We start from the raw sequence: 27,571 nt of genomic DNA, 5'->3' as shown, positions 1-27,571 counted from the left end.
TGTGTAATGGATTGTGATGTGCATAAAAGTAGAATTTGGCCTTGGAACATCATGAATATGGAAACAGGATAATGTTAAGTGCCTTAGCTTTTGTAATGAAGATTTTGCATAGCTTTTCTCATAACTATGTAAGGAGAATGGCTAGGTATTGGCTAAAGGCCTTCCTATAAAAAGAACTGCTTTGAAGTATTTTAAGTGGGGTACATATACTTCAGGGAGGTACAGTAGGTTTACTTCATTATCAAGTAATAATAACTGAGATGAGAGACAGACTGTTCCAGAAAAATCACTTTGATAATGAAGTAATTTTTTTTTGAGAATTTTCTTTATCATCATCTCTGTTTTGCTTTTCTAAACCATTTTTAATGTTGTCATTAATCCCATAGAATGAACCAAAGGAGAGTTTCTGTTTATAGCCTTTTGTACCACCTGCAATTCAGTGTGATTGCAGAAGCAGGCACATCACTTGCATCTACCTCAAACCTTTGTTTCTTGGAGAGATTGTAAGTGTCATCTGAACTCTTACCTCAAAATTACTATGAGGTTATTTTACTTTAGAGCTAAATGGCCAAAATGTGTTACAACTGCTGTGGTTGTAATTTATTACATTCAGGTCAAAAAATGAGCACTCTTTTTTGAGCACTCTTTTTCTTGCCTCGTCACAAGATAACTTGTTCTGCAAAAATTTAAGGAAAAAGCTACCCAAGATAGTTTCTGATCAGAATTTAATTAGCCACTCTTGATCAGTACTGTTGCCCTAAATTGTGTCTACAAAATGCCTGCAGTCCCTGACTAAGGACAATTCTCTTCCTTAGAAGGTATTATCCCTTCAACTCATTATTGAGTCTCATGGGATAGATACCAAAGTAACATCACACACAAAAATCTCTTCATGCAGTATATGAGCTAGCATCTCACTTGCGAAAGAGCTAGGTTAGACCTGAGAGCTCCTGTACAAGGGGCTACTCTGGCTGCTGGGGGCTGCAGGCTTCCTGGGTGCTTTGCCCTTTGGCTAGCACAGGGCGGCTGGAGAAGGAGCCAAGGATTTGGCCTTCTCTCTCATCCAAGCCAGTTCTTTCCAAGCCAGTAAGATCGTACATACTTAGCTGGTTCATCCAATGCTCTGCCTCCCCAGGTAGGTGGCAAGGTAGTACCAGGATGAGTCATACAAACGCTTCAACTGATCAACCTTTGTGCATAAGCATAGCTTTCTAATTTTTGCTCTCTTTGCTTACACTACAAGCTGCAGTGTTTGACTGGCTGAAGGAGACTTGGATTTTGAAGAAGTACGTTTCCACGGTCTGCTTGTCAGCTGCCTCTGGATAGGATTTAGTCGTAAGACTTGCTGCCAGTCTACTAACAACTAACCTTTGGAGCATGTTTTGGACTGGTTCATAAATTGTTGGGTTAAGTTACAAGACTCTCCATTACCTCTGCACTAAGATGTTATATATATAATAGTTGTCTCACTGTGAAATGCTAACGGAGACAAACCACTTTAAACATTTCCCTGAAGGTATATAGGGGTCTATACATGCTCATGCACAAACACACAGTTACATTGGTCAGAATTTGCTCTTGCTTAGTTCTCCCTATGTTTAAGGAACATACTTTGTCTCTATTATAATTCAGAAGACAAAAAGATAAATATGATGGTAAGGACAGAAGAGTTATTTTATCATAAACATATGGGAATTTTGGTCAATTAAAATGCATTCTGAGTCTCATATGGAGAACACCTCTCTCTTGTCTCTGGTCAGGTCACAGAATTAAATTTTAAAAAATAATATTTGAGTTTGGATAATATGATCTGGATCTGAGGTAAGAGTTCTTATTTTGCTGTTAAATTCTTACACAGGAAACTTGCCTCACTCTTTGAGAGCCACTGAATAGAGAAATAGTTTTATTTCTGATATAGGCTGCAGTGCAGAATATCAATATTTGCTGGAGCTTGAGGATGATTAATAAAATTCAAATGACAACTTTGTGGAAATCAGCTAAAATCAAAAATTGTGCAAGTGAATTTGGTGTCCATGCAGAGGTGGTATGGTTAATCTAGCTGGCAGGTTCTGGGAGGCATTAGGAGGTGCAGTCAGAAAAGCCAATGCTACTACAGCTCCAATGCCAAGACAGTTTTCCTTGCATATTACTCCCTTTGTAGAGCATTATCAATATCTAGCTTTGATGAGACAGCTGAACAGATACAAAATCAGAGAAAAGTTCCATCTGCATCCACCTGAGATACTTCTTTCTGTCTGAAACAGACCCTTTTCCCTCTTCACAGTGAAAAAGTTCATTTTCTGCTTGAAAGGAAACCTTTCATTTTGTGCACCTGTAAGAAAAGCTGAAGGAGTGAAGATCTAGATTCCCAGAACTGATGCTTTTGATATCCTCTTCTACCAAGAGTTGGTTGATTAGATCGATCAGGAATCGTGCCATTCTTTGAGAGAGCTTGAGGCCGTGTTTCCTCTCCTTGAAGCCAACAGGGCTGCTGGGCAGGGGAGAGGTGTGAAGGGGCATTCAGGGATGGGGATGTTCTCCGTCTTTTCAGCCAGCACCATTCCATCACTCTCCAGGATTAGACAGTCAAAAGTTTTTATATGAACTTGCAACCAATGGGTCAGAGATTAAATTCTTTCACCAGTTACCTGGACATTGATTTACCAGAGCATTTAAAATTAAGAATATGGAAAGCCTTCTTAAATTAATGAGACTTTTACTAGCTTGTAGATACACTATTAATCATCTGCTTAAGCAACCTGCAAGAGCATAGAATTTACTAAGGTTTACTTAAAGAAATATTTATGGAAGATTTGATATGAAAAGCATATAGGGCTACCCTAAAAAAGATATTTAAAAATATTTCATAGTTAAGGAAATAATCCTTTGATTATCACCTGTAGTCTTCACCTGATTCTAGATTTTACAAAGTCACTCCCTGCTTATTTTCTCTGTCTAGGCAGGGTTTTTTTTTTAAATAAATTCTGGGCCTTAGGATGTTTTCAGTATACTCTTCACATACAGTTGAAATGCAGAATCATTAATATGTACAACATGTTTGTCAGAGAGTAACAATTTCTGTGGCCAAATGTCAAACTGAAGAAAAGAAGTTGTAATGGATGTACTTGCAGGAACCTTCTTTCTCCCTTTGCTGTAATTGTACAAATGGCACTGAGATAATTACCCTGATGGGATGCACCCACGAGTCCTGAGGGAGCTGGTGGATGTTGTTGCCAGGCCACTCTCCATCATCTTTGAAAGGTCCTGGAGAACTGGAGAGGTGCCTGAGGACTGGGAGGAAGCCAATGTCACTGCAGTCTTCAAGAAGGGCAAGAAGGAGGACCCAGGCAACCACAGGCAGTCAGCCTCACCTCCATCCCTGGAAAGGTGATAGAACAGCTCATCCTGGATGTCATCTCCAAGCATATGGCGGAAAAGAAGATGATCAGGAGCAGTCAGCATGGATTCACCAAAGGGAACTTAACCAATTTGGCTTAACCAATCTGATAGCCTTCTCTAATGGAATGACTGCCTGGGTAGATGAGGGGAGACGGTGGATGTTGTGTACCTTGACTTCAGCAAGGCTTTTGACACTGTCTCTCATAACATCCTCCCAGGTGAGCTCAGGAAGTGTGGGTTAGATGAGTGGACTGTGAGGTGGATTGAGAACTGGCTGAAAGGCAGAGCTCAGAGGGTTGTCAGTGGTGCAGAGTCTAGTTGGAGGCCTGTGGCTAGTGGTGTCCCCCAGGGCTCAGTACTGGGTCCCATCTTGTTCAACTTCTTCATCAATGACGTGGATGAGGGGACAGAGTGCTTCCACAGCAAGTTTGCTGATGATACCAAGCTGGGAGGAGTGGCTGACCCACCTGTGGGCTGTGCTGCCATACAGAGAGACCTGGACAGACTGGAGAGCTGGGCAGAGAGGAACTTCATGAGGTCCAACAAGGGCAAGTGCAGAGTCTTGCACCTTAGGAGAAATAACCTCATGCACCAGGACAGGCTGGGGCCTGAGCTGCTGCAAAGCAGCTGTGCAGAGAAGGAGCTGGGAATGCTGGTGGATGACAGGTTGACCATGAGCCAGCAAGGTGCCCTTGTGTCCAAGAAGGCCAATGGTATCCTTGGTGCATTGGGAAGAGTGTTGCCAGCAGGTGGAGGGAGGTGATCCTGCCCCTCTACTCAGCCCCGGGGAGGCCTCATCTCGAGTCCTGTGTCCAGTTCTGGGCTCCCCACTACAAGAGAGACATGGAGCTACTGGAGAGAGTCCAGCGTAGGGCTACAAAGATGATCAGAGGGCTGGAGCACCTGCCCTGTGAGGAACGGCTGCAAGAGCTGGGCCTCTTCAGCCTGGGGAAGAGAAGACTGAGGGGGGATCTCATCAATGTGTACAAGTACCTGAAGGGAGGGTGTCAAGGGGACGGGGACAAACTCTTTTCAGTTGTCCCATGTGACAGGACAAGAGGCAACAGGCAAAAACTGAACCACAGGAAGTTCCGCCTGAACGTGAGGGGGAATTTCTTCCCTGTGAGAGTGACGGAGCACTGGACCAGGTTGCCCAGAAAGGTTGTGGAGTCTCTTTCTCTGGAGACATTCAAAGCCTGCCTGGATGCAATCCTGTCTAACATGCTCTAGAGGGGTTGGACTAGATGATCTCCGGAGGTCCCTTCCAACCTTACCCATTCTGTGATTCTGTGATAATACTGTAATTTTTTTCCTTTTCCATGAAGCCAATATGAAGATTAAAGTACCACCTGGCTTTCTGAAAGCTAAAGTTAGAAAACCTCTAGCCTGAAAAAACAACCAGGCCCTGTTTAGGTGGCCATCTTAAATGTATTTTAATTTTACTCATCTCCAGTTAAACTTCTAACCCCAAATCAGTAGTCAGAGCTTTTCCCTCCTCATAAGATGTAAAATCCTAAAAAAAAAAAAAAAAAAAAAAAAAAAAAAAAAAAAAAACCACTCAAAAGTATCTTTTCCTGGAGGTCTGTGATAGCATTGAGTATGTTCTTCTATTTATGCTCCAAAAAGTCAAAACCTGAAAAATAAAGTTAGTTTAAAGAATTTCATGATAAAAGCTTTTTTCCCCTCTTTTACAAATAGCCTTTCTTCAAAAGTATTTTTTGAAAAGCATTACTGAAACTGTACTTCTTGCATATTTACTTCAATTTTGCTATGGCAGTTTGGCAAATCTTTTTAGTTAGTGTTACTTTTAGAATCTTAAATTATTTGCACAATCATTACAGATAAATCTCTTTAAGTACTGTTTCATCTCTGAAACCCATTTTTTTTCTTCAATGAAAAATTTAGAAAGTAATTTCAATAAAAAATGGCTAATTATATTAACAAGAAAATTCTCATAAAAAGAAAATGAAGCCATTTCAACTTACAAAACTTATGAAGCAGAAATGGTTTCAGTGGTTTGGGTTTTTTGTGGCTTTTTGTTACCTGCTCTTCTAAAAATCGCAGTCATCGACAAACGCATAAAGCTTTATAATGAAGATTTCATCATAAAGAATTCACTGGGGCTGTTAATGACAAAAATACTGTGTCTAATTATGTTTCAGACAGCATTACCACTCTCAGACCCAGAAACCAAATCCTATTTGATTGCTCTTGTATAAAACTTAGTCTATAAACACACATTCCCTCCACCTCCTAGAGTCAAAGCTGTTAAAAAGGATGTCTGTGTCTTAGAGAAAAATACTTTCAAATTTTCTTCTCAAGATCTTGCTTGCCTTTGGGATCCCTACTTGAAAAAAGTAAGCAAAGTTGCAGACGATGAGGTGGAAAAATGAGAGAGTGCTCAAGGACTTGGGTTTGCCTGACCAGTGAACTGTTTCAACTGATGAATGCCTGGAGCAATATGCGATGTGCTTATGCTCTTTTCCTATGGGCAGTCCTTTGTAGTGCTACTGTACATCTACAGGGTGGATCACAGAAATTCTCTTTACATCAGACCAAACCCCTTCATGAGGCTAAGTGGAATAGTGTTGAAAATTCAAAAGAAAGCTAAAGGCATTATAAAAAGGAACTTAAATGATAAAGTATGTGGTGATATACTGCCTGGAGGAGTCCTGCACATGAATTCAGTGAAATCACCACCTCTGTCTCTTCTGCAAAGGCAGCTGAGGTACCTGGGCATTCAGTAGCATGATAAGTTCAGGAAACTGGCTTAGATGTACAGATCAAATGACTTCTGAGCTATGCCTGAAGTCAATACATCTGACATGGACACACACTTTGTGCAGAAGAGGCCATTTATTGACTTACTCCTGTTATAGGAGGATGTTAGATGGTGAGAATCTATTATAAGACTTTGTGTAAGACTCTGCTTATGGTGGGTTAAATTGTTGTCAGTTAGTCTTTCTCTTGAAAGTTTTTTATCCTTTTGCTCTCACTCAAAGAATATGATTATTTTGCACATACCTTAAGCTTGTTATTGAATCTTTTCCTCTACCTGCAAAGTGAATTTGCAAACCACAGAAACGAATAAAAAGGGATTGGTTACAGTGCTCACGTACTGACTTTGGTTTGATTATTCATATGTTTATCACCTCTGGTAGAATTAATGTAAAAGAATCTAAATGGAGCATTAAAAGACTAGTTAGAAACTGTAGACAGTGGACATATGCAATTATAGACAATCTTATTTTTTTGCACCTACGTAAAAGATGCAGTCAATGAATTATTTCTTTGTAAATGCATGAACTTGCTTTCATCATCCAGCACCATTACACACAGCTGCTAGAGCAAGCTGTGTTGAGATTCCTCTTGTCATATCATTTTGATCTTGGCAGGAATATGTTTTTAATATCTCTTGTGATTTCCTTCTAGATAAAACATTCCACCCAAAAGATATCATAATTTCTCCCGTAGTGTTTTTCAATAAGACATGTTTTTTATCTGAAGAAAAATGTTTTCCTCTGTTCCTTTCTGCTTTCCTTCCCCAGTGCATAGTTTGGGACTGGGATTCCAATGGCAAGCATGACTTCATTGGAGAGTTTAGTTCGACATTCAAGGAAATGCGAGGAGCTATGGAAGGGAGGCAGGTAAGTGAAAAGCACTGAGAGACTCTCAACATATATGCTCTGCAGAGCAGTTTTCATCAGACAATTATATAATATTGCTAGTGACATTGCTTAATTGTTAAAATCGGAAGTTTACTTGATCTATTGATCTCTTGTGTATGTTTTACTGTTACGTGAATAAGATACTCAGAAAATGCAGCTCGCAGCTCTTCCTGTACTTCCATATAATAATTAGTCTCTTTTTCTAGCTCACATTCCACAGACATTTCTTTCTGCTAATATTTATTTTCTTTGAGTGTAAACATACGGTTTCTCTGAAGCGCTGCACTGTACCACCAGGACAGGTACTGAATACGTTCCCCTAGTGGCCAAAAGCCTTTTAGTGGGTGAGGGTCATTGTCCACCTCTCGCCATGTCTGATGTGCTGTCTTCATTGCTGCCAGCTCTGCCATGAACCCATCCTGATGAAACCAATCGGTTTCTTAAATGTCTCATGAATTACAGTCCTAAGGGGAAATGGAATTGTTAGCTGAATAATTTCTTTATGTCAGTGTGATCTTTGCAAATTGAAGTTGATGGTAATTATTGCAGATGATAAATGATTTGGCATATCTAATTCTAGAAACTGTCATTTGCTATTATTATTTAATCCTAAAGGTGTAAGTTTTGATAAATTCTCTGAGGGGAAGTTAAAAATGTTGGCTTTCTTACCTGATAATTTGTAGGCACTGCTTCATGGCAATCTGAAAATCAAACACAAATGCCTAATAAACTTTATTTGGGCTTTATATTAAGGTTCTATTTATAGTGGGTTAATGGAAAACTAACAAAGAGTCAAAAGGTCAGAGAGTCAAAATACTAAGCAGTCTGGCTATTCCCTAGGTCAATAAGTTTTCTATGATTCTTCTACATATCTTCTACTGATGTGGAAACTAGTTTACATATACTACTCGTGTAAAATCTGTTGAGATGTATTAGTCATATATTAACCTATTATAAGTAATTTCTGAACAGAGCCTGATTGTAAAGTAAAAACTTATTTTGTTCTCTCAGGGTCAAGCTAAATCAGAGGATCAGGTCCCACTTGCAACATTCTGGGCTGGCTTTTTGCACATTTTACAACACTTTCTTGAATTGATACCTATCAAAACTTAATCCAAACTGAATTTGAGTGGAATTAAGAGCCATCTTAAAAGATAAACAGATTCCAGAGTGAATAGTATTAACAAGGCCAGTGCTGTGACAGTGCCCCAAATCTTTTACACAAATGTCTGTGGCTGGGTAAGGGACTGTGTGAGAATAGTAAAGGATGTATATTCCCAAGGTAAATTTTTTTGAAGAGCATCTCAGTCTTTCTCAAAGAGAAAGCTTTTTGGCCAAGGTAAGAGACATGGAATCCGGAGCAGCAGGAATAGCTGCAAATTAGCATTTGTCCTGTTTTCTTTAGGTTTTTCTTCTCTCCAAAGAACAAGCATGCACTACAGAGTGTTTACTTTGAATGTAAAGGGTTTAGTAAAATTAGAGAGAATCACAGAGGAGAGGGAGGGTAGTTTGTGTTTAAGTGTATGCGTTGTTAGGTATTTCTAATAAGAAAGGCCACATCAGAGAATTGGATTTGTGTGTGGGTGAGGAGATGGGTAGCTTAGACATAGTCCTTTGTTCTTAGGAGAGATTTTTTCATAGCCTCAGACCAGAAAAAGTTCTGTTTTCCGCTCCTTTCGGTCAGAGGAATAAAACTGCCAACTGCCTCTTTCAGCCTGCAGTGATAAGCATTCTTTCACGTATCATCAAAACAGCTAGTGTCTTGAAGATGTGAACCAAAATCTGGAGTTTGATCTTGAATGCTGTGGGGAACCAGTGTAAAGAGAAGAATACAGGTCTGGCACCCCTGTTTGTGTTGCTAAGGAGACACAGTAAAACCATTTATTGTACTTAGGTTTTCCTTTGTGCAGTAGAGTTTATGACCAGCTAGAGTACATTGCTATAGTTCTGTCAAAGGATCATCAAAACCTCCTAGTGGCTGTCAGCCAGGGTCTTCTGATCTCTTAGGCAAGTGGAGAGAGTAGGAGAGAACATTTACCATTGGCAGGGATCTGGGAACTCTCTTTAAGCGCCAGTTGCAAATAGCAGAGTTAAGGAGGCCAGACCAGTGGCATGGCTTTCCCTCTCTGCCCCGCAGCAACAGCTGTATTGCACAGTATGAGCTGCACAAGTTGGCATAAAAATATTGAGAAGTAAGGATGGGAATAGTATAGTGGTTTGAGCTGGTGAGTAGGAAGAACTGTGTGTCCTGTGTATATAGCTAGCACTTCAGATCATTTCATCAGCTCACCTCATCTCTGTGTCAAGGTGTTAAAACGGATCTTGAAGTGCATTGCCATTTAACTGTTCGTAGCTCATCTTTCAGAAAGCACTTAGAGTATTTTGTCTCATTCTCATTCTTCTCATTCTTCCTCAGTTGAGATAGAAATGTCTTATGGCCAAACTATCAAATGACAGAGAATCATTTGGATGGTCAGAATGGATATATGCTATCTACTTATTTATAGGAGGTGGTGATGCTTCTAAGACTGTTGTGGTTCCACGCCCTGCGATGGAGGCTAATTATCCCAAGGCTTGACTATCAGCTTCTGATTAGATGAGTTTACTGTTGATTTGCCAGCTAGCTCCACTCTAAGGTTTCTTGGGAATTTGTGCTTTAGACCAATCAGGAAACACCAAGTGTGTTTTTGTGAAGTATATTAATATTAATCAATTATATGATGTTGAAAAAGACTAGAAAAACTTGATACAAATGTAAAGATTATTAAAGCTGTTCGTATTTAAAGAAGAAATTCTCTACTAATGACTGAAAAGTCTCATTCTTTTTTAAGTAGAGGCAATAAAACCATGGGGATTTGGGGAAAAAAATAACATAAACAACCTGTGTCCTCATTCAGTGCAGGAGTTACATAATGGAAAAATTTGTCCCTATATTACAGAAGAAGTGAACATGCATGCACACAGAAAAGGGAAAGGGGAGAAAGAAATCCTGTTGTACTTAGCATCCGTATTAGCATTCCCAAAAGGTCAGAATATTATTAGCTCTGGCTGAGAGTTTTCCTGTTTGTACTTTACTTGTTAGATAGTTTCATCAGAAAATATATTTCTAGGTTTCTGGCAGGGCAGGGCAGAGGGGTGGTGCTGAGATGCACAAGATTGGATGGGATCCTGAGGGGACTTGAGATGAGTCTCCCCATCTAATCAGACACTAGAACACATACCTGACTCCGATCCTAACATCAGGATTTTTGCAGGATGTAGCTCTTCACATAACAGAGCCTAGGTGGGACCTTTAAGCCAGTCTTAACTTTGGTGATGGACTAAGGAGCTTAATGACATCAGTGGTCAGTTCCATGTCTAGTTAACAGCAGAGGGGCAACTTTGTCCCAGACAACAACATCAGCAGCTGCTACTGGTCCCAGTGAGGGCAACAGAGTCCTCAGAGGAGGCTGCAGCAATGTGAGGCACCTGCTGTCTGTGGAAACTAATATTGCAACCTCAGGAGTGCAGGTGAGGCTGGGGCCCTTGGCTGAGAAAACAAAAAAGACTGATTTTTCCTTCACCCCACAGCTACAGGTTTCCAGAGAAAACCTCTGGCAGTGATTATAAACAGCACTTCTCCTATGGTGAACATCTCCCTGTGAAAGGAGAAAAAAAGCTATCCTGTCCTCCTGCATGAAGAGCTGGCAGGGATAAACTAGCCTTTCAGGCAGCCAGAGATTCAGTTCGCTTGTAAGTGACTTGCTTTTCTTGAGGCATCAAGAAGAGATGATGCAGGACATAATGCTGCCTGCTATCGATTTGTTTTTTTTGCCCTGTCCATTAGACCGTGATGCCTCCTTTGTCATGTACAAAGGATGCAATTTGTTTCAGCAGTTGTACATGAAAGAATAAGGGATTAAAAAAAAAAAAAGAAGAAGAGGAAGAATTACAGGGGAGGCAAGAGAACATGCTGATGAGAACCAAATCTCCATTTGACATAGCTCTCTAGCCCTTCCTTGCAGGCCTGTTTGATTTCCTGGTGTGCAAACACAGTGATCAAGGGAAAGCAACTCATCTGTGCCATGTTTCCTCTTGCCTCAGACTGCCTCTTGCCATCTTGCATCCTGACACCATTATTTCTTTCTTTCTCGCAATGGCTTATGCAGCTGGTAGCAACATGCTGTTCAAATTTCAGTTTCTTACAGTGTCTGCCCACATTTAGTCACCACCAGTGTGTGGCATGATTGATCACATCATTTGCTGTTCTCTTGGGAAGGTTTGGTGAGAGAAGGGGTAAGACGGTTTGGGGAAGCAGCATCCTTCACTGCAAAGATGAACATTTCTCATGGAAGGGCCTGTGTCTCCTCATTACGTTGAAGAGCAGATTAGGACTTCCCAAGTGTCAGCATTAGTTTGCTGACTTTCATTGAAGAATAGCTGAATTGAGTTTGTTTTAGACTCAGAAATTCTTCACGTGCTAGTTTAGATTTTGCAGTATGAAAGAAACACCAAAGCAGTAGAGTTTGGGGTTTTATTACCAACATTTGTAACAGTAGTTAAATAAAATTAGCAGGAGGTCGTAAAATCAGGTTGCTTTCTGTTTCAAATTCACTGGCTTGTTTGACAGGGAAAGAACTTGCATAGCTCAGAGCTGCCAGACATATGGCAGAAATGTTAAGTGACTATTAGAATGATGAATTTAAATTTCACAGTGTTTACCATTAGTGTCAGACTGCAGACTCTTACATTAGTTTCCTCTCCACTGAAAAGTTAGTTTAAAAGACAAAAATGCATCAATAAAAAATGATGTCAGATAGCAAGTCAGTAGTGGAACATAGGAACAGACTGAAAAGCGAGCTTGTCCTCACAGTGCAAGTGAAATATTTGAAGTTTTTTTTCTTTGTTACTTAACTGCTTAGAGCGTATTCTGAAATTCTATTCCCTTGAGAAGAGCTGGAGAGATGACAGTGACATGCATGTGTAGGGGATTTCCTTCAGATGTTGATTGTCGCATCTTCAGCTCTTCCTTTGGGAATTGCAGAGGTTTGGAACCGGATCTTGGCAGGTAATTAAAGACGACTGTGAGTTTCCTGTAAAGCAGTTTAAAATATTTTCAAGTCTACACTTGAACTGGGAAAGGAGTTTTCCCTTCCCTTTTTCCTGCCCCTTTCTCTTCCCTTTCCTATCACACTAACAGATTTCATAGGTGCAAAATTGTTCTTTTTTTCCACTCTCTGGGGATTCCCTAATCTTGCTTTCGTATCTGTATCAGCTAATGGCATGTTAGTGACCTGCATGTGGAGTATTTTAATCAGCTTTAGATGGTTGCTGAGAATTGTTACCTATGAATCTCAAAATGCACATCAACGTTCCCAGTTACATGTTACAGTTAGCACATGAAAGCTGAGAGGGCTGGCCACAGGCACACAGCTTTCTGCTCTAAAATAGTTTTGTGTACTGCCTTGATCCTCAGAAAATGGGAACATTTTCTAAAAGCCAGTTACGTGCACGTGAACGTCGATCAAGCTTACATACTGCTTTTCCCAGAGGAGCGGGATTATGTGCACAGTGTAAGGATTTGTACAGGTCAGGCCTTGTTGTCTAAACATGCACACTGAAAAGTGTTCATGTTGGCGGAAGATAAAATTAAGGAAGTGCACTTTGGACCGTCAGGGGAAAGCAGGAGGTCTCTCCGGTGTGTCAAGAGGAGGAAAGCACTGCTTTCTCTCCTGCTTTTGACTCCTACTTCTTTCTCTCTGTTCATTACAACTATTTTAAAATGTATGGAGACTGCACAGTTCCTTTGTACGAATGCTCCCGGTAGGTTTGGAAGATAACTGCCTGCTAAAGTGTCTCGCCAGAGAGCACTATATCAAGATGTGAGTGGGCAGTGCTTTTGCTTCGCTGGCAGATAGCTTTCCCAAATAGGAGCGCCCTGCACCCTGGCATTCTGTCGCCCAGAGCTCTCTCTAGGTGGAAAGAGAGACTTTGATTTCTTAAGCCTCACTGATTCCCATGAGTAGGGAAAAATGTTTTTGGAGGATTTCCCCTGAACATGTGGGCCTGTGTCTGCCTGTCTTCTCAGTTGGAAAATGCATTTTGCAAGACAAATAAATAATGGAGCTGTAGGCTAACTGCGAGAGCAAGCAGATGTGCTTCCTACAGTTTAAATCATTTTTTTTTTCTTTTCTTATTCTTGGCTCTGTCACCTGTCTCCAGAAACACAGTGATGAAAATGCTTTTGTTTTCTATGCGGAAAGGTCTCTTATTGCTCCAAAGCCTTATGTTTTGTCTTCCCCTTCTGACCTTTGGAAAAAAGCTCTAGGTCTGAAGTATTTCAGATACATTCAAATAATTGCACTTGTGCAATGGTTTGAAGCTTGGTGGAATCAGTGGGGCTGTTGTAAGGCAAAAATGCTTTGCATGTTCAAGCACTTTGTTTGGACAAATGGTATGTGAGGATCCCCACTATGAATAAATTATCCTGGTTACTGCTGGAAATGGATCCTTTATGTTACCCAACTTCACATTACAGCTTGCATATTTTCGTCTCCTCAGCACTTGAAAACACCTCCTCAAAAGAAAATAGTAATGTTCTTAATATTATGTAGTAACATATTGCACATGCAAATTTGGATTTACAAGTGCCAATAGATGCTTGCACATGCAAATGTGCATTTTGCTCCTGTAGTAAGAGGCGTGAATATTATTGTAGTCATTAGAGTTCAAATTCTAAAAACTTGGCCTTATCAATCTGCCTGAAACCAGAGAAGGCCAGAAAATTAGAAGTGAAAATCAGTAAGACTCTGGGAAATGTTTTGTTGGAAACAAAGCAATACATTTCAGTGACAAGATCGGACTATTTTGCTGTGAAATTGCATACTTGTAAATAAAACTGATCTGAACATTTTCAAAAAAAAAAGATTTTTCATTTCTATTTTTAGAGATAATTTTCAAAGTTTGATCTCTTAAATATATCAGTAATTACTTAACTTCTTCTGTTGACATCTCAGTGCTTTTCTTTTTCTTTTATTATCATAATCAAAGAACAAATCTTTGCTCTCTCTGAAAGATCTAAAGACAGCAATATGGGTTAAGGAATCATTTTACTCTCTAATCAGAATTTCTCTAATCATGACAGTTTAATACAAAACGCCAGAGTTACTTTGTAGGGAATTTTGTAGTTAATATAATGCATCAGGATGCTCCCTCACATATTTTCACTAAGTTCTCTCTCTTTTTTTTTTTTTTTTTTTTTAAAAAAAATGATTTCAGAAATACTCAGTGTTGCTTACATAACACCTCTACAAGCCTGGAAGATGGTAACACAAGAATCTAAGTAGTTGGGTATCTCTCTCAATGCTATGTCCCTATATGTGTTTTGGAAGACAGGTGTTTGCCCTGGGCCTTTTTCTGTTAAGATCATTCTCAGAATAGTTCATGGTTTTCATTTTTTCTTTTGTGTGCATTATTTGATAGGATTTATTAATATTATTTGATAGGATAATAGGTTTTATTCAACAATCAGACAGTGCCATCTTTGTTAATTATTCAATTTGTACATGAATCTTCCTTCATGTAGTCACTACTTTTTTCACAGGTACAATGGGAGTGCATAAACCCCAAGTACAAAGCAAAGAAGAAAAATTACAAGAACTCAGGCATTGTCATCCTTAACCAGTGCAAGGTATCTGTGCTTTGCTCTTCGTCTTTTTATTTTCTAAGATCTCAGTGTTAACAGTGATTTGAAATGGAGACACCAAACCAGAACTGTGGGTAAAAAGCAATAGAAAATGAGCCACTTAAAAAACAAAACAAAACAAAACAAAAAAAAAAAAAAAAAAAAAGAGAGAGAGAAAAAAAGACAAAGGGTGGAATCTCAAAACAAATGAACACTCCTCAAATTCTCCTCTTCTGTTGTCTTCTCTCTACTGCTCTCTGAATGTAGAAAAATGCTCTTTTTCCTTATAAACCAACAGCAAAATTTCCATTGATTTCCCATGATAAGAAACAGTGCTTGGCTCTACTTTTGAGTGAAATTACCTTTCTGTAGCTTTAGAATAATTTTAGTACTTTCTCTCTTTACATTTTTATTCCGTTCCCAAATTATATTTAACCTTTTCTTCCTCTCCTTTTTTTTTCTGTTGATCTGTCCTGCTCCTTCCAATCTACTTTGTTCAAGCTGTTTCAAAACTTCGATATTTTAGCAATGTACAGTTAATTTGTATGTCTTGCTTTCCTGTCTGCAGATCCACAAGATGCATTCTTTCTTAGATTATATCATGGGAGGCTGCCAAATACAGTTTACAGTAAGTGTCTTTGTTCTCTAATAACTTGTTTTAAAGAAAGGGAATCCCTTTAGATACAGATTCATCACTTTCACAGAGAAAAGTCTTGTATGCCATTCCTTGATAAATTATTAAAGTCTTTTTGCAAAATGCATTATGCCCAGAAAATAAAACTGTGCCAGTGCTGTAATATTTTCTTTCATATACTTGATTTCCTTCTACATTTTGCAGCAATGGCAATCACATTACAAAGTGTAAAGACAGCATCATACAGAGAAGCTGAGCTGGTGTAATCTTATCAGCTCCGTCTGAGCAGCACTAAGTCCCAAGAGCTAAGGAAATGAATTAGCCCTTGTGTCAGTGCTGCCTGACCTTTGGCTTTTGAGCCTCACGTTGCCTACAAGCATTTCAGATAAGTTTCCTTGCTAGGGCTATGTCATGTGGAATTTCATCTCACCTACCTTTAGCGACTTAGATGTCTTGTTTGTCAGTCTTCTGGGCCAGTCTTCCTTCCTGAGTTCTCTGTTAAGCAAATTGTTTTCTGTATAACGATGCCACGTGGAGAAAGTGAGTGAGTGGGTATGTGAGACGGAGAGCACAGCCAGGCACCTCTTGCCATCACTTTGGGGTAAATGTTGATATTTGGTGCCTCAGCCCCAACTACGAACAGCTGGATGGCCCTACAGGAGGATGAGGTTGTAATTCAGAACTACATCAAGGAGCAGGGGAAGAAAGATTTCACGTATTGCTATGTGTTTGTTTCAATCCCCATAGCATAGGATTGCTGATTTTGGCTTAGTTCTAGTCTGGTTTATATGACCTAGTTTCATGACAGATGCATGGATCTCCAAGACAATATTCTTCTCCTGGAAAAGGTCTTTACTTTTCCTGTAGCATCCTGCCTCAGTCACTGCTTGCTCCCAGCTCCTGCCACAAATGAGCCATATTGTGCTCATTTTGCTTTTGATTTGACTAGACTGTACCTAATATTCCTGTTGGGAAGATGTTCTGAAATAAGGAAAAAGAAACTTTTCTCTTCCCAAGTATCAAGTGTTGCACATTATTGAGGTCTTCTGTTTCACTTTTTCCAGACAACTTTAATTTCCCCAAATGTTTTGGCAAAAAAAAAAAGAAATGTTTGTAGTCACACAAAAATTTTTCAGCAACAACAGCAGCTCTAGACAAGAACAGATTGTCTCCTTCTATATGAATCGAGTTTTTGAGAAATAAAGACATCCGCTTTGGCAGTGCACCTCAGAGGCAAATTGGATAACACCAAGAATTGAGGACCCTATTTCTGGTGTGGAAGTAAAAAGGTATATCTCTATGCTTTTAAGCAAGGCATGCTATGCAATTCCCTCTGTGCCTTATGCTAGTTCCTTTTCTCTGTCTCCAAATTGTGTTTATTCCCAGATGCCTGGAACACCCATTTCCCCTCCAGCTCTCAAGCTCACCAATTCCTGGAAACCCCTACATTTGTCTTTCCTAACACTTCTCCCCCCGAAACAAGTCTAGGAGAACTGAAATACCAAATATCTTCAAGGTGACTTGGAGAGAGACAGTAGTGTCTTCAAGTAATATTTATAAGTCTTTTCTAATCAAGGCAGATTTTTTGTGCACATGCAAAGGCTAGTTAATATGTTTTTCCCACAAGTCTGGCACAAGCACAAAAAGAGAAGACTTAATAAACATTAGAAAGTGTCTGGGGACGTATATATTGTTATGCTACAGCTGTGATTTTCGGACTGTTTTGATTTCTCCTAAATGTTTTCGAATGGAAGAGCAAGTCCTTGTAAAGTGATTTGAAGACTACTGGTAATGTTCTTGTCTTTTATTTATGTCTCACAGATTTCCCAGTAGTAAACTGTGGACCACAGGTTGAAAACTGCTATGTTTAAATGGATTTCTTAATATATCTGGCTGATAGTATTGCTTCTATTATATTTTATGTGAGGTAATGTCAGCAGACACAGTCAGTCTGAATAACTTTTTAATTCAGGCCACTGAAACGTTGTAGACCTGTTTGTTCGGCCTTCCTAGATTTCCTTTCCTTTAACTGGAATGGGAAAGTGGATCTGGAATTGTCTGAAAGTGTCCTGGAGTTACGGATGCTGTTGCCATCTTAATGACATTTCCGTTGTGTTCGTGCCGTGTACAGGCAGGACGATGCAGCTGTGGTCTGAAAGGGCACTTGTAGGGGGAGGGAAGCTAGAATGCTAAGCACAGATTTGATAACAAAAAGCTGTAGTACGAGGTACCTGCTAATTTAAGGTGCTAATTAGGGCTTTGGTAACATCATGCTGTGTGTTCTTGGGATACTTTGTACATCCATTGCAGGAACATAGTTTGTGGTTAGAATGAACACCTCAGAAACTGAAAGTAAACTTTTCCTTCACTTTGAAACCATTTATTAAGAAGCTTTCGTCTACAGAGATCAATTTTGCTGATTCCAGGCCGTTACTTTTATGCAGCGCTTATTGCAAAACGCTGTATCTCTTATCAGAGAGTGTTCCCTTCCATAGAGGAAATATTCAGAAGTTGGCAGTGCAAATGGGTTTCTAGTCAGAAGACATTTCTGTCACAGAAAGGGTGTGTAACATGCATAGAAAGATCTCTAATAGAAAGATATATTGGACAGATTTTCTTAGACAGGCCACAATGTTGGACAGACTGATTCTTTGCTGTCAGCTCCAGCAGGAGCTATGTAGGATGTTTTCACTCTTTTACAAGACTGAAGAAAAAATATGCTAGGAGTGTAGTTACTACTATGTTATGTTCTCAGCTGTGGGAGGATGTAGAAGTGCCTTGAACTGGTACATTCAAAGATACACTGGTAAAAATCAAATGTACGTATTGCAAGGAAGATTCCTGCTTTGCTGCCAGCAAGATTAGTTCAAATGTGAGCCTAATTTCTGTGATGTGCGAGCTTAGTTTAACAAATCTTCCTTCTACATATTTGCACAAGACCTTGGTCCTGGCAGAACACACTAAAAGAGTAGAGCCCTGAGTTGTTGTTTTGGAACCGCTGCAAGTAACAGTGGTCGTCTTTCTTGAAAGTCCCCCCATAAGGAATCAAAGAGAGACTTGGATCAAAACCGAGTATAGTGCATCAAAGTATGAATATTCTCAAAAGCATCATCACTGAAAATTAGGATATTTTTGGCTTATTAGCAGATCTCTGCTGCAAGGTCCATTTCCAGAAAAGAAGCTGTTTTGAGGAGGATTTTTTTTCTTTCCTGAACACGAGCCGACTTTTTTCCTAGCTCATGAAACCCACTGCTTATTCCTACGTTATGTTATTGTTTTTAGTAAAAAGCATCATCTAGCCTTGGCTAACAGCTGTTGCAAGAAGGAAGACTTGTCCAGTTCTGACTGGCGCATTTCAGTCCAGCCACATTAAGCATCTGTTTTGAGATTATCAGTGAAAATGCCTACCTTTAACAACTTTACAGAAATGCCCTCTGCTTAGCTGTCATATAATGAATTTTTTATGCTTTCTATAATCAGTACAAATAATTAAGGTTAAAATATTATCAGGAAAAATATTCATGTTTTTAAGAAAATAAACATATGCACACATTGGCCAGGATTTTTTTAAGTTAAGTACCCCAAAACTGAAGTCTTGAATCCATACAAGTATCCATGGGTTTGCCTCAGGTTTTGCAAACCATTAGTGTTTCTTGCTCATTTCTGACAGCTGTGGCACTGAAGATTTATGTTGCAATGCATGTACATGCATGCGAGTTAACACTTGAGAGGTTCTCTGTTGATTTGTTCAAGTTAAATCACGCTATCATTTCTGGGAAAAAAAAAGAGTCCTTGTGGAAAAGTAACAGAATCACTTCTTCAGAGCATGAACAGTGTGAAGGGAAGTGGAGGTGAAAGAGAACCTTATTTACAAGCCTAGTCAAGCTTGTCTCTCTTGACTGACACGCCAGGGATGACAGTTTGTCAAGGGATTCCTGAGCTAACTAGAGCCCAGTGAAAAATTCTTTTCTTCTGCCTAGAGACTGAAGTGGAAAAGCAGGAGGAGTGAGGAAAAGCTGTACTGGGTTGACCCAGTGTGATTTTTTTTCTTTCACTTTTTAGCAAGAACAACAACAACAAAAAGGTTCAGGAGAACTTTATCTTTTTGTTAAGGGAGAGTCAGAATTTCTTGTTTCATTTTGGAGTTGTTTTTCCTATGTTATCTGTTTAAAAATATAGCTTAGTGAAGTGAAAAATAGCATGTCAAAGTAAAACCTTCAATATGAAAGATATTTTTAATTTTCTGAAGAGCTTCCCATCAGTTAATCTTGAAATAATCTGAATCTGAATAGATAATACAAACTATATTTAGCTGCCTTCTCCTAATACAGGTTTCATGGGCTAAGGAATATGCTTTAGCTATGTAAAATACTTATTCCCGTGCCAATTAGACATTCTAATGGGGCAGCTGTGCATTCACAGTAGCAAGCCAGGACTTTTGAAGTCCTTTTTGCAGCCTTCAGCAAGGCCCTTCCTTATATGTGAACTGCAGAGTAAATCTGAACATTGAACCCTGTGCGTTTTTATCCATTGAAGATCCAGGTAGAATATTTTTTTGGAGGGAGTAGTTATTGGTCAAAATCCTAGGAAAGTTTGTAAATAGCTTTGTTCCCTTTTGTGAGACACCTTGGGTTTCTTGTTGCTCTTTTCAGGAATTCCTAGAAAACAGCATCATGAAGCCTGGAAAGTGCTTTCCAGTGCACGTGATCCATGCCTGTGATATCCCAGAAAGATGCCTCCAAGAGTATATCTTCAGTAGAGGGACAAAGAGAATTTCAGGAAGGGGAAAATGAATTTTAAAAAGATCCATCAAAATTTTAGTTTGTGTTGAATTCTTCCCCCAGCCTTCTGTAAGCCTTTTGAGGGCAAAAGTCTGTGCAGGATTCAAGCTTTATTTCTACCCTGCAGCTCACCTTTAAATTTCCTACCATCTATGAAACTGAAAAGCTTAATTATTTAATGTTTAGAATATGCTTTGAAGATAAAAACATTAGATAGGGAATATTTACTACTATTACTACAGATGTAACAAGCTTTCAGATAGCTAAGATATGTCCCTAACTGGAATTTTAATTCATATTTTTAGTAGGGTTTTTAACTCTATAGGGACATCTTTACTACACAGTCTTTATGTCTTGAGCATCACCTGAGTTAGAATAATTAATTAAGTATGAGAACTTAGAGACAGCTAATTTGATTCATTTTTATTACAGCATAATTCTCCACATGGAATAATTATGCAGTTAATTTTTTCCTAATTGTACCATCTTAGTTTTATTAACTCTGATTTTGTAAGCTGTCATTTGATTTTAGACAAATCTATCAATACCATCCCCAGTTAAGCTGGAGGGAGTACACTGGAGAATGACCTTTGCTTTGACGTTGCGGTATCTGCAGAAAAGCGTTTCTGGAAATGATACATGGTGCGCGTGGGTATGCGACTGCCCAGAACACTGCAGAGCAAACTGACTTTTCTTCTTTTGCAGGTAGCTATAGATTTCACTGCATCAAATGGTGATCCTAGGAACAGCTGCTCCCTGCACTACATCCACCCCTATCAACCCAATGAGTACTTGAAGGCGTTGGTAGCTGTTGGCGAGATTTGCCAAGACTATGACAGGTAAATAACCACATTTGCTAGAAGAGTTGTCTTTAGAAGGTGTTTTAACCGCATGAAATCAATGGCTACCTGCTGTCGACTGCAGTAGCTCCATGTTTAATCACTTAAGAGAAGTGAGAGCACGTCGGGAACATTTCTGTGCCTTGACATACCATTGAGAGAGCTAGTGGATTTGGAATAGTTTCAGGGTAATGAAAGACCTGGTTCTTGGCTATTTTGCTGATGTGTGTGTTAAGTTTTAGGTCTGTTCCCACTGCTGAAATTGTATGTTTGCATGAATTTTTCATTCATATTGCATTTGAAGTCTGTTTTACAGATGCTGCGAGCCTGCTTTTTGGTACGCTTGACAATATGGTTCTGTCTCATCCTACACATGAGCATCCTACAGTGTTCCAAGTTTATCTATTTGAAACTGGGTATATACTCGCCTAAACTGCTTGCTGGCCATCTCTGTTCTTAGAAGGAAATGTGTGGTCTTCTCAGTGTTCTAGTCTGTTAAACATTATGGTCTCATCTGAAATAAGTATTAAAAGACATTGATAGTACGTGCGCACAACGTGCCGTTAAATAAATAAACAAATGCAAGTAACTGGGCCAAATATGCTTTGATTACATTATGTACTTCTCTTGCTTTCAAATAGGCTGCCTGCCTCTGTCAAATTAATTGCCTATTATTAATCTAATTACTGAGTATATTTCCTTTAAATGTTCTTTCTTTGTTGGTGATACATAGTATCTTTGCACATACAATAGATATCCACCCACCACTTTGCTGTATGTAAATGCCAGATCTCAGAAAAAAATCAGTGGTTCTGAAAAAACAGTGGCATTACCTGTCCAATTTGAATTATGCTTTGTGCATAAATTATAGAGGGACTTAATAAGCACGGTTTGCATGTTACCTGCCACATATACCAATTAGCATGCTCAGAAGCGCTTCCATCTGCATGGTAATGAAATGCCTTCTCAAAGAATAACAATGCAAATACTGTGCTAACACAATTTCTGTAAGAATTTGATAGTCAAACTTAGTCAATGAATCTGAGAAAATTAATATTTTAGTATAAATGATTTGATTATTCGATTATTTGTCAGTGATTATCCAGTAATATAGTAATTATTAACAATAATTCAGAGGGCTTCAAAATAGGAAAAGAAATAAAATGTAAGAGCTGGTTTATGCACACAGATTGTTTGATTTTATCACGGTATATTTGTTAAGAAAGTGAAACGATTAAGTGGCACAACCCCTCAATATTTATCACAAATGATTCTTTTTGCAATATAGCTTATTCCAATCAGTATGAAAAACACTGGCCAGGAAGTTTTAAATGAAATCATCAGCATCATTCAGTTCTGTTGTAGTACAGAAAATCCCTATTACTGCTCATCAGCACAGCGAAGGTTGTGTGAGGTAGGGACTAGGGCTGAACAAAAACCAGAATTTCTTTTCCCTGGGAAATATCACCTTTCTGGCTTGTGTTTGACTTGCTCTCAAGTTGTGACACTGTGAATGTATTCCCATACACAAGTCGATTCAATATGGTCAATGCTTTCTGATGAGAATGTCAGGTGGAGACCTTTCCTTTATACTTGCATATACCGAATCCAGCAAACTGGAAATGAAAACTTTCAGTATAGGAGTTTGTTCTGTGTTCAGCTGCAGCCTTGAGACATATAAGCATATATGACCTACTCCGTCCATAAGCAAGTCTTCTCTATTTACATTAAAAATAATGAGTTTTAAATTTAGATTTTTAAAAAAATAGTTGAATACAGAAAGGTCTGTTGTTTTCAATGCTTTTTGTATTCCAGTAGCATAGTGGTTGAATCCTAAGTGCTTTTGATAGATATATGTACCGAAAGACTCCCTTTTATACTTGTAATAAAAAGTTATTTAAAATAACTCTGTAATTAGAAACATTCAATCAACTGAAGTTACGGTAATTTGAGAGAAATCTTGTTGACAAGTAATTGATAGATAGCACACTCAAAAAGCAGAATTTTCTCTTATATAGTCTAGTTAGTATAGCTGATCAAGCCAAATCTCCTTCTAAACTAGATTTCTATACATACCAGCCTAATATAAGGGATCCCTAAGTAATTAACGCTCCCGCTTAAGGGCTGCCTCACATCCCTTGATACAGTGGAATAGTCTCTGTTCATGCAAAAGCCCATTTATCTGCATGCTTCAGAGATTCCTGAAACAGTGAAATGAATAGCACTGTTCTGCATAGTTAAGCGTGAAAGAATAAGGTTCATTTTTGCATCAGAAGCATTCAAAGAATGAGAAATAGTCTTCGATTATTAATCTGATTGTAAAAATGCTGCAGTCCTGCAAGAATACGCTAATCTGATAATGGCATGAAAAATGAAAGAGCTGTTCGCACGTACGAAGGGCTTCATACTTTTTATATGGTGGAGTGGAGTTATTTCAGATGTTATGGCAACATTTGTCATGAGAGAAGATAAAGTCTGTACATGATATAATCAATGGCCAAGCAATGATAGCAATGGATCATAGAAGAAGGGATAACATTCATTAGTTTTAAGAATTAGGCTTTTAATGTATTTGAAAATACTGGGAATGGAAAAACACATTAAACACTTATTATTGAAACTACTGGGTAAAATAAGCAGAGAACTCCGTGGAGAAAAATTTATTGTAAGCTAAATTATTCATGAATGCCCAAAGACGGACTAATAAAGCAATAAATGAGAAATGTACATTCTATTTAAACATTTTCACAAGCTTTCTTGAAGAGTCACTGACGTAATTGTATCTGGAAATTGAGCAAGTCTATTTAGCCTTTTTTGTCCATAAAGAAACAGATGAAAAGGATAAAGAACAGTTGGCTACCAAAATGGTAAATACGAAGAGGATCTGTTTCAGTGTCGTTCCGTATTTATGCTCTGCCTCGGTGATTTTAGTGTTGAGTTCTCTGGGTCAGAAGTCAAAACAAGTGGTTGCTGACTGCCAGTGTTAGAAGCCTATGAGGATTTGGAAAAATCCGTTTGCTTGGTCACCACCACGTGTGCACGTATCCCCCGAGCCGGTCTGAACAGTGAGGTAACAAGTATCGCTGCACCTGAGGCAGATGGGGTTATAGGTAGCTGCTTGGCTGTTGTGGTTGGCTTAGGACTTTTTTCTAACGTTCACCAGCACCGAATAATGGTTTTGGGCACCTCTTTGTTTTGGAGCCCAGTGGAGATCCTTTAAAGGGAAGGCAGTTTTGAGAGGCTAGGGGCTTTGAGAGATGCTTTTGGTGGAAGCTGAATACCCAGACATCCAGTATGACAAAATCACTCATCTGTTAAAAGTCAGGCCTTTGAACCAGGGCACACTGGCAAGTCTGTTCTCAACACCAGAATCTGGAAACATTTGGGAAAAGTACTATCTGTGGATAAAACAGGTACTTTTCCCAGGGTAGGGGGAGGCATGTTGTGTGTATCATCTCTCATATGAATACCTAGAGTTATTTACCTATATAAATATGTGCGTATAAATATATTATATCTAGATAGATATAGAAATATGTATTATATGCTACATTGCTACAGTTATATATATATTTTTATATAACATATTTTATATATCATATTTTATATTTAATAGGTATACTGTGTGTATATATATATATACACACACACTTATGCCTTATATAAGTCATATATATGTACATACACACACACACACACACATTTAGGGTTTTACATGAGTATATACAAATATATATGTATATATAAAATATATATATGCATAGATGTATCACAGGTATGGTTAGCAATTAACCATGCAGTAAAAAAGTTGATTTTTCTTTAGTGGTTTTTACAGCTTCCCTCTCTGCAGACCAAAGCCGTAAGTCACAATAACAGTAGTATACATAGTTCATTAAAAAGACTGGCCTTAATGATCTGTTTTGCCAATGCTGGAATAGAACCAGCTAGCCATGAGTATAGCTCATCTTTCATTCTGTAGTGATAGCTGTCTCTGGCAAAGGAAAATGGGCTGGAACGGGGCTGAAAAGAGCTTGTTTGTAAAGATAAGCGCTGCGACATGCACACAGTGCTGAAGACTGATTCATAAATGATTGTACGCTGTTACAAGTTTAGATGATGATATTGTGAGTGAAGCCTCTGGCTGGCCTTGAAAATCTGATCCTGTGTTTCTGATTTCTGCAGTTAGTATTTTTCCTTTCTCTCTTTCTTACTAAGAATCTTATTATGTTACATTAAATATTTATGTTTGCCTTAAAACTTCTGTCCTGATTCAGCAAGACACTAGAGCTTATTATCTAATCCCAGTGATTCCAGTCTGACTCAAGCAAACACTGAAGTGTTATTCAAAATACAGAAGGCATTAAGATAGAGTTAAGAGTTTTACTGAATTTGAACTTGCTGTTAGTTGTTCACCCTACGCCAGTCTTAAACTGTTCAGTATCCACCATATACATGGATTGTCTTTGTGATTTTTACAGTTTTATATTTGTACATGCATTCATAATTATTTTCTGAATTAATTAAAAGGTCTCACAAACTTATATTATTAGATTTGGCTATTGTGCCCTCAAATCAATATTCATACCTTGACCAAGACAAGGGTTAGATGTGATTTTTCAGATTCTTTAAATATTTGTTGCATTGGATATTTGAGGAACTTCCCATTCTCATTCCAGCTGGGATATCCTCATTATGACCTATGCATTCAACTCGTGATTCCATGTATTCGACCACATAATTTTTTAAAAAGATGTTGTAAAATTGATCCCCGTTTTATTTGTATTGAAAATCTATTTCAAAAATTAATTCTAAATTATTTAAAATCTGCATGTCTGTTCATTCTTAAAGGTACTATAGGTATTATTTACTTCCAAGAGCCCTTGAAATGCACGGAAGATGAATTATATCTGTTTCCTGAAACTAATGTCCTTTTTGATTTATAGATATAACCTCCTTAACTCTAAATATTAAGTAGCTCCTAGAAGCTGATGATCACACTGACATCTGTATGTTAACAGATAAACTGCTTGTATAAAACACATCTAGCTACCTCCCCAAAGGCCACTAATGAGCTAAGAATACATTATTCCCTGCAAAGTACAGAAATGATTTATGCTTAGAGCTCTGAATGTTTATAGTGAAAATTAAAAAAATGGGCCACATTCCACAAGAGATATGAAAATCTTGAAGTCAGTCTGAGTTTTGACATTAGAATCTGCAGTCAATGAACTACAGCAGCAGCCAACTAAATGCAAAAACTCCTAGTTAATATTTTTTTCTTCAGTTTTTTAGGCCTGAGTGAGTGCATTCACTCTGATTAAAAACCCTGTACAAAACCTTCCTTTCCTCATACAATAAAGCGCACTTGAAACTTGGAAAGAATGAAAGGAGAAAATAAAAAGACCGGGGCTCCCAAACTTGCACATCCCTTTTAGTGTAGATGTAAGAGTAGGAGAACCTAGGTCAGTCAGACTAGGAGAGATGAAAAGTATCCTGTCCATCTGTCCCAGAAACACATCTCCAGAGGGAGCCGGCAGCAGGCAGTCAGGGAGGAGGAAGAGGACGAGGTGTGTACAACGCTAAACACATGCAAATTCCATAGGAATTGGTAAAATTGGTCTCAAATATAAATGTTATTACATCCTTAAGTGCTGTGTTTTGGACTGAGGCTTTAAAAGGAAAATAATTTCCAGAGTTTAGACCTTGCAGTCTGGTTTTTAATCAGATCCTCTTCCTATCTCGAAGAATTACTTAACAGGTCTTTCATCCTGAAGCTGCTATATGTTTGGGTTTGCGAATTACCTTGACTGAAGGGGTCTGAATTAAATATGTTAAGATAACTTCGGCAGAGACAAGGAGAAAATCAGAATCTTCCTTTGGTTATGGTGGTAATATGATAGTAATTAATTAAAACTGGAGACAAAGAATGAGGCCTAGAATAACTGGCACTATATGCAACATTGAATTTTTCATAAAATCCCTACATAGAGCTATGGCTGTTAAAGTTTAATCTACCCATGTAGATCAATAAATAAAAGTATGTTTAATTATTAAGCATATCTCTATCATTTTAATTACAGAAACAACCTTTCTGGGGGCTGTTAAGCAAAAAAGCTGGTTAGCATATATAAACAAGTTGAAAAACCACGAGGGAAAAGGCATGAATCTTTTTATTTAGTACTTTAAAAGGACCAAATTTAAACAGACATAAAACAAAATAGAAAACCAGAAATTTATACAGTAAAAACTGTAACTTATGTTTAGCTTTAAGCATTAGTTTAGATGGGGTTGAACAAATTCTGAAGTGTTTTGATAAGCCAGGACTGGAACTGCAGTGGAGTGGAATTACTAATATTTGTAATCATCAAACTGGATGGAAAATCCTTGGATTTAGCTGCTGAGGACCTAGGTCACCACAAGTGAACATGTACGACCATACACATGCTTAGGATTTTCCTTTGCAGAGCCTGTATTTGTTGATTGCTGCGGCACAGGAGTTTCTATAACCACCACTACCCCCAGAATCGGTGCAAGAGAGTCGGTACAACACAACGGCTGTGTCGGCGTAGTGACTTTGTCGCGGTTTG

At 38.6% G+C, this 27,571-nt stretch overlaps 1 protein-coding gene across 1 annotated transcript in view; it reads left to right on the top strand.

Moving 5' to 3' along the window:
- Nucleotides 1-27,571, top strand: part of CPNE4 (copine 4) — a 182,320-nt gene that overhangs the window by 122,373 nt on the left and 32,376 nt on the right. The window contains exons 7-10 of the mRNA XM_062567862.1: nt 6,948-7,046; nt 14,650-14,736; nt 15,299-15,358; nt 20,851-20,984. Of these exons, the coding sequence (XP_062423846.1) occupies nt 6,948-7,046; nt 14,650-14,736; nt 15,299-15,358; nt 20,851-20,984 (380 nt within the window). The remainder of the gene's footprint in view (nt 1-6,947; nt 7,047-14,649; nt 14,737-15,298; nt 15,359-20,850; nt 20,985-27,571) is intronic.

This window comes from Rhea pennata, chromosome 2 (genome assembly GCF_028389875.1).
Source record: "Rhea pennata isolate bPtePen1 chromosome 2, bPtePen1.pri, whole genome shotgun sequence".
Classification (NCBI taxonomy): Eukaryota; Metazoa; Chordata; class Aves; order Rheiformes; family Rheidae; genus Rhea; species Rhea pennata.
Note: the sequence above shows the minus strand (reverse complement) of the source record. Positions and strands in the feature narration are given on the sequence as shown.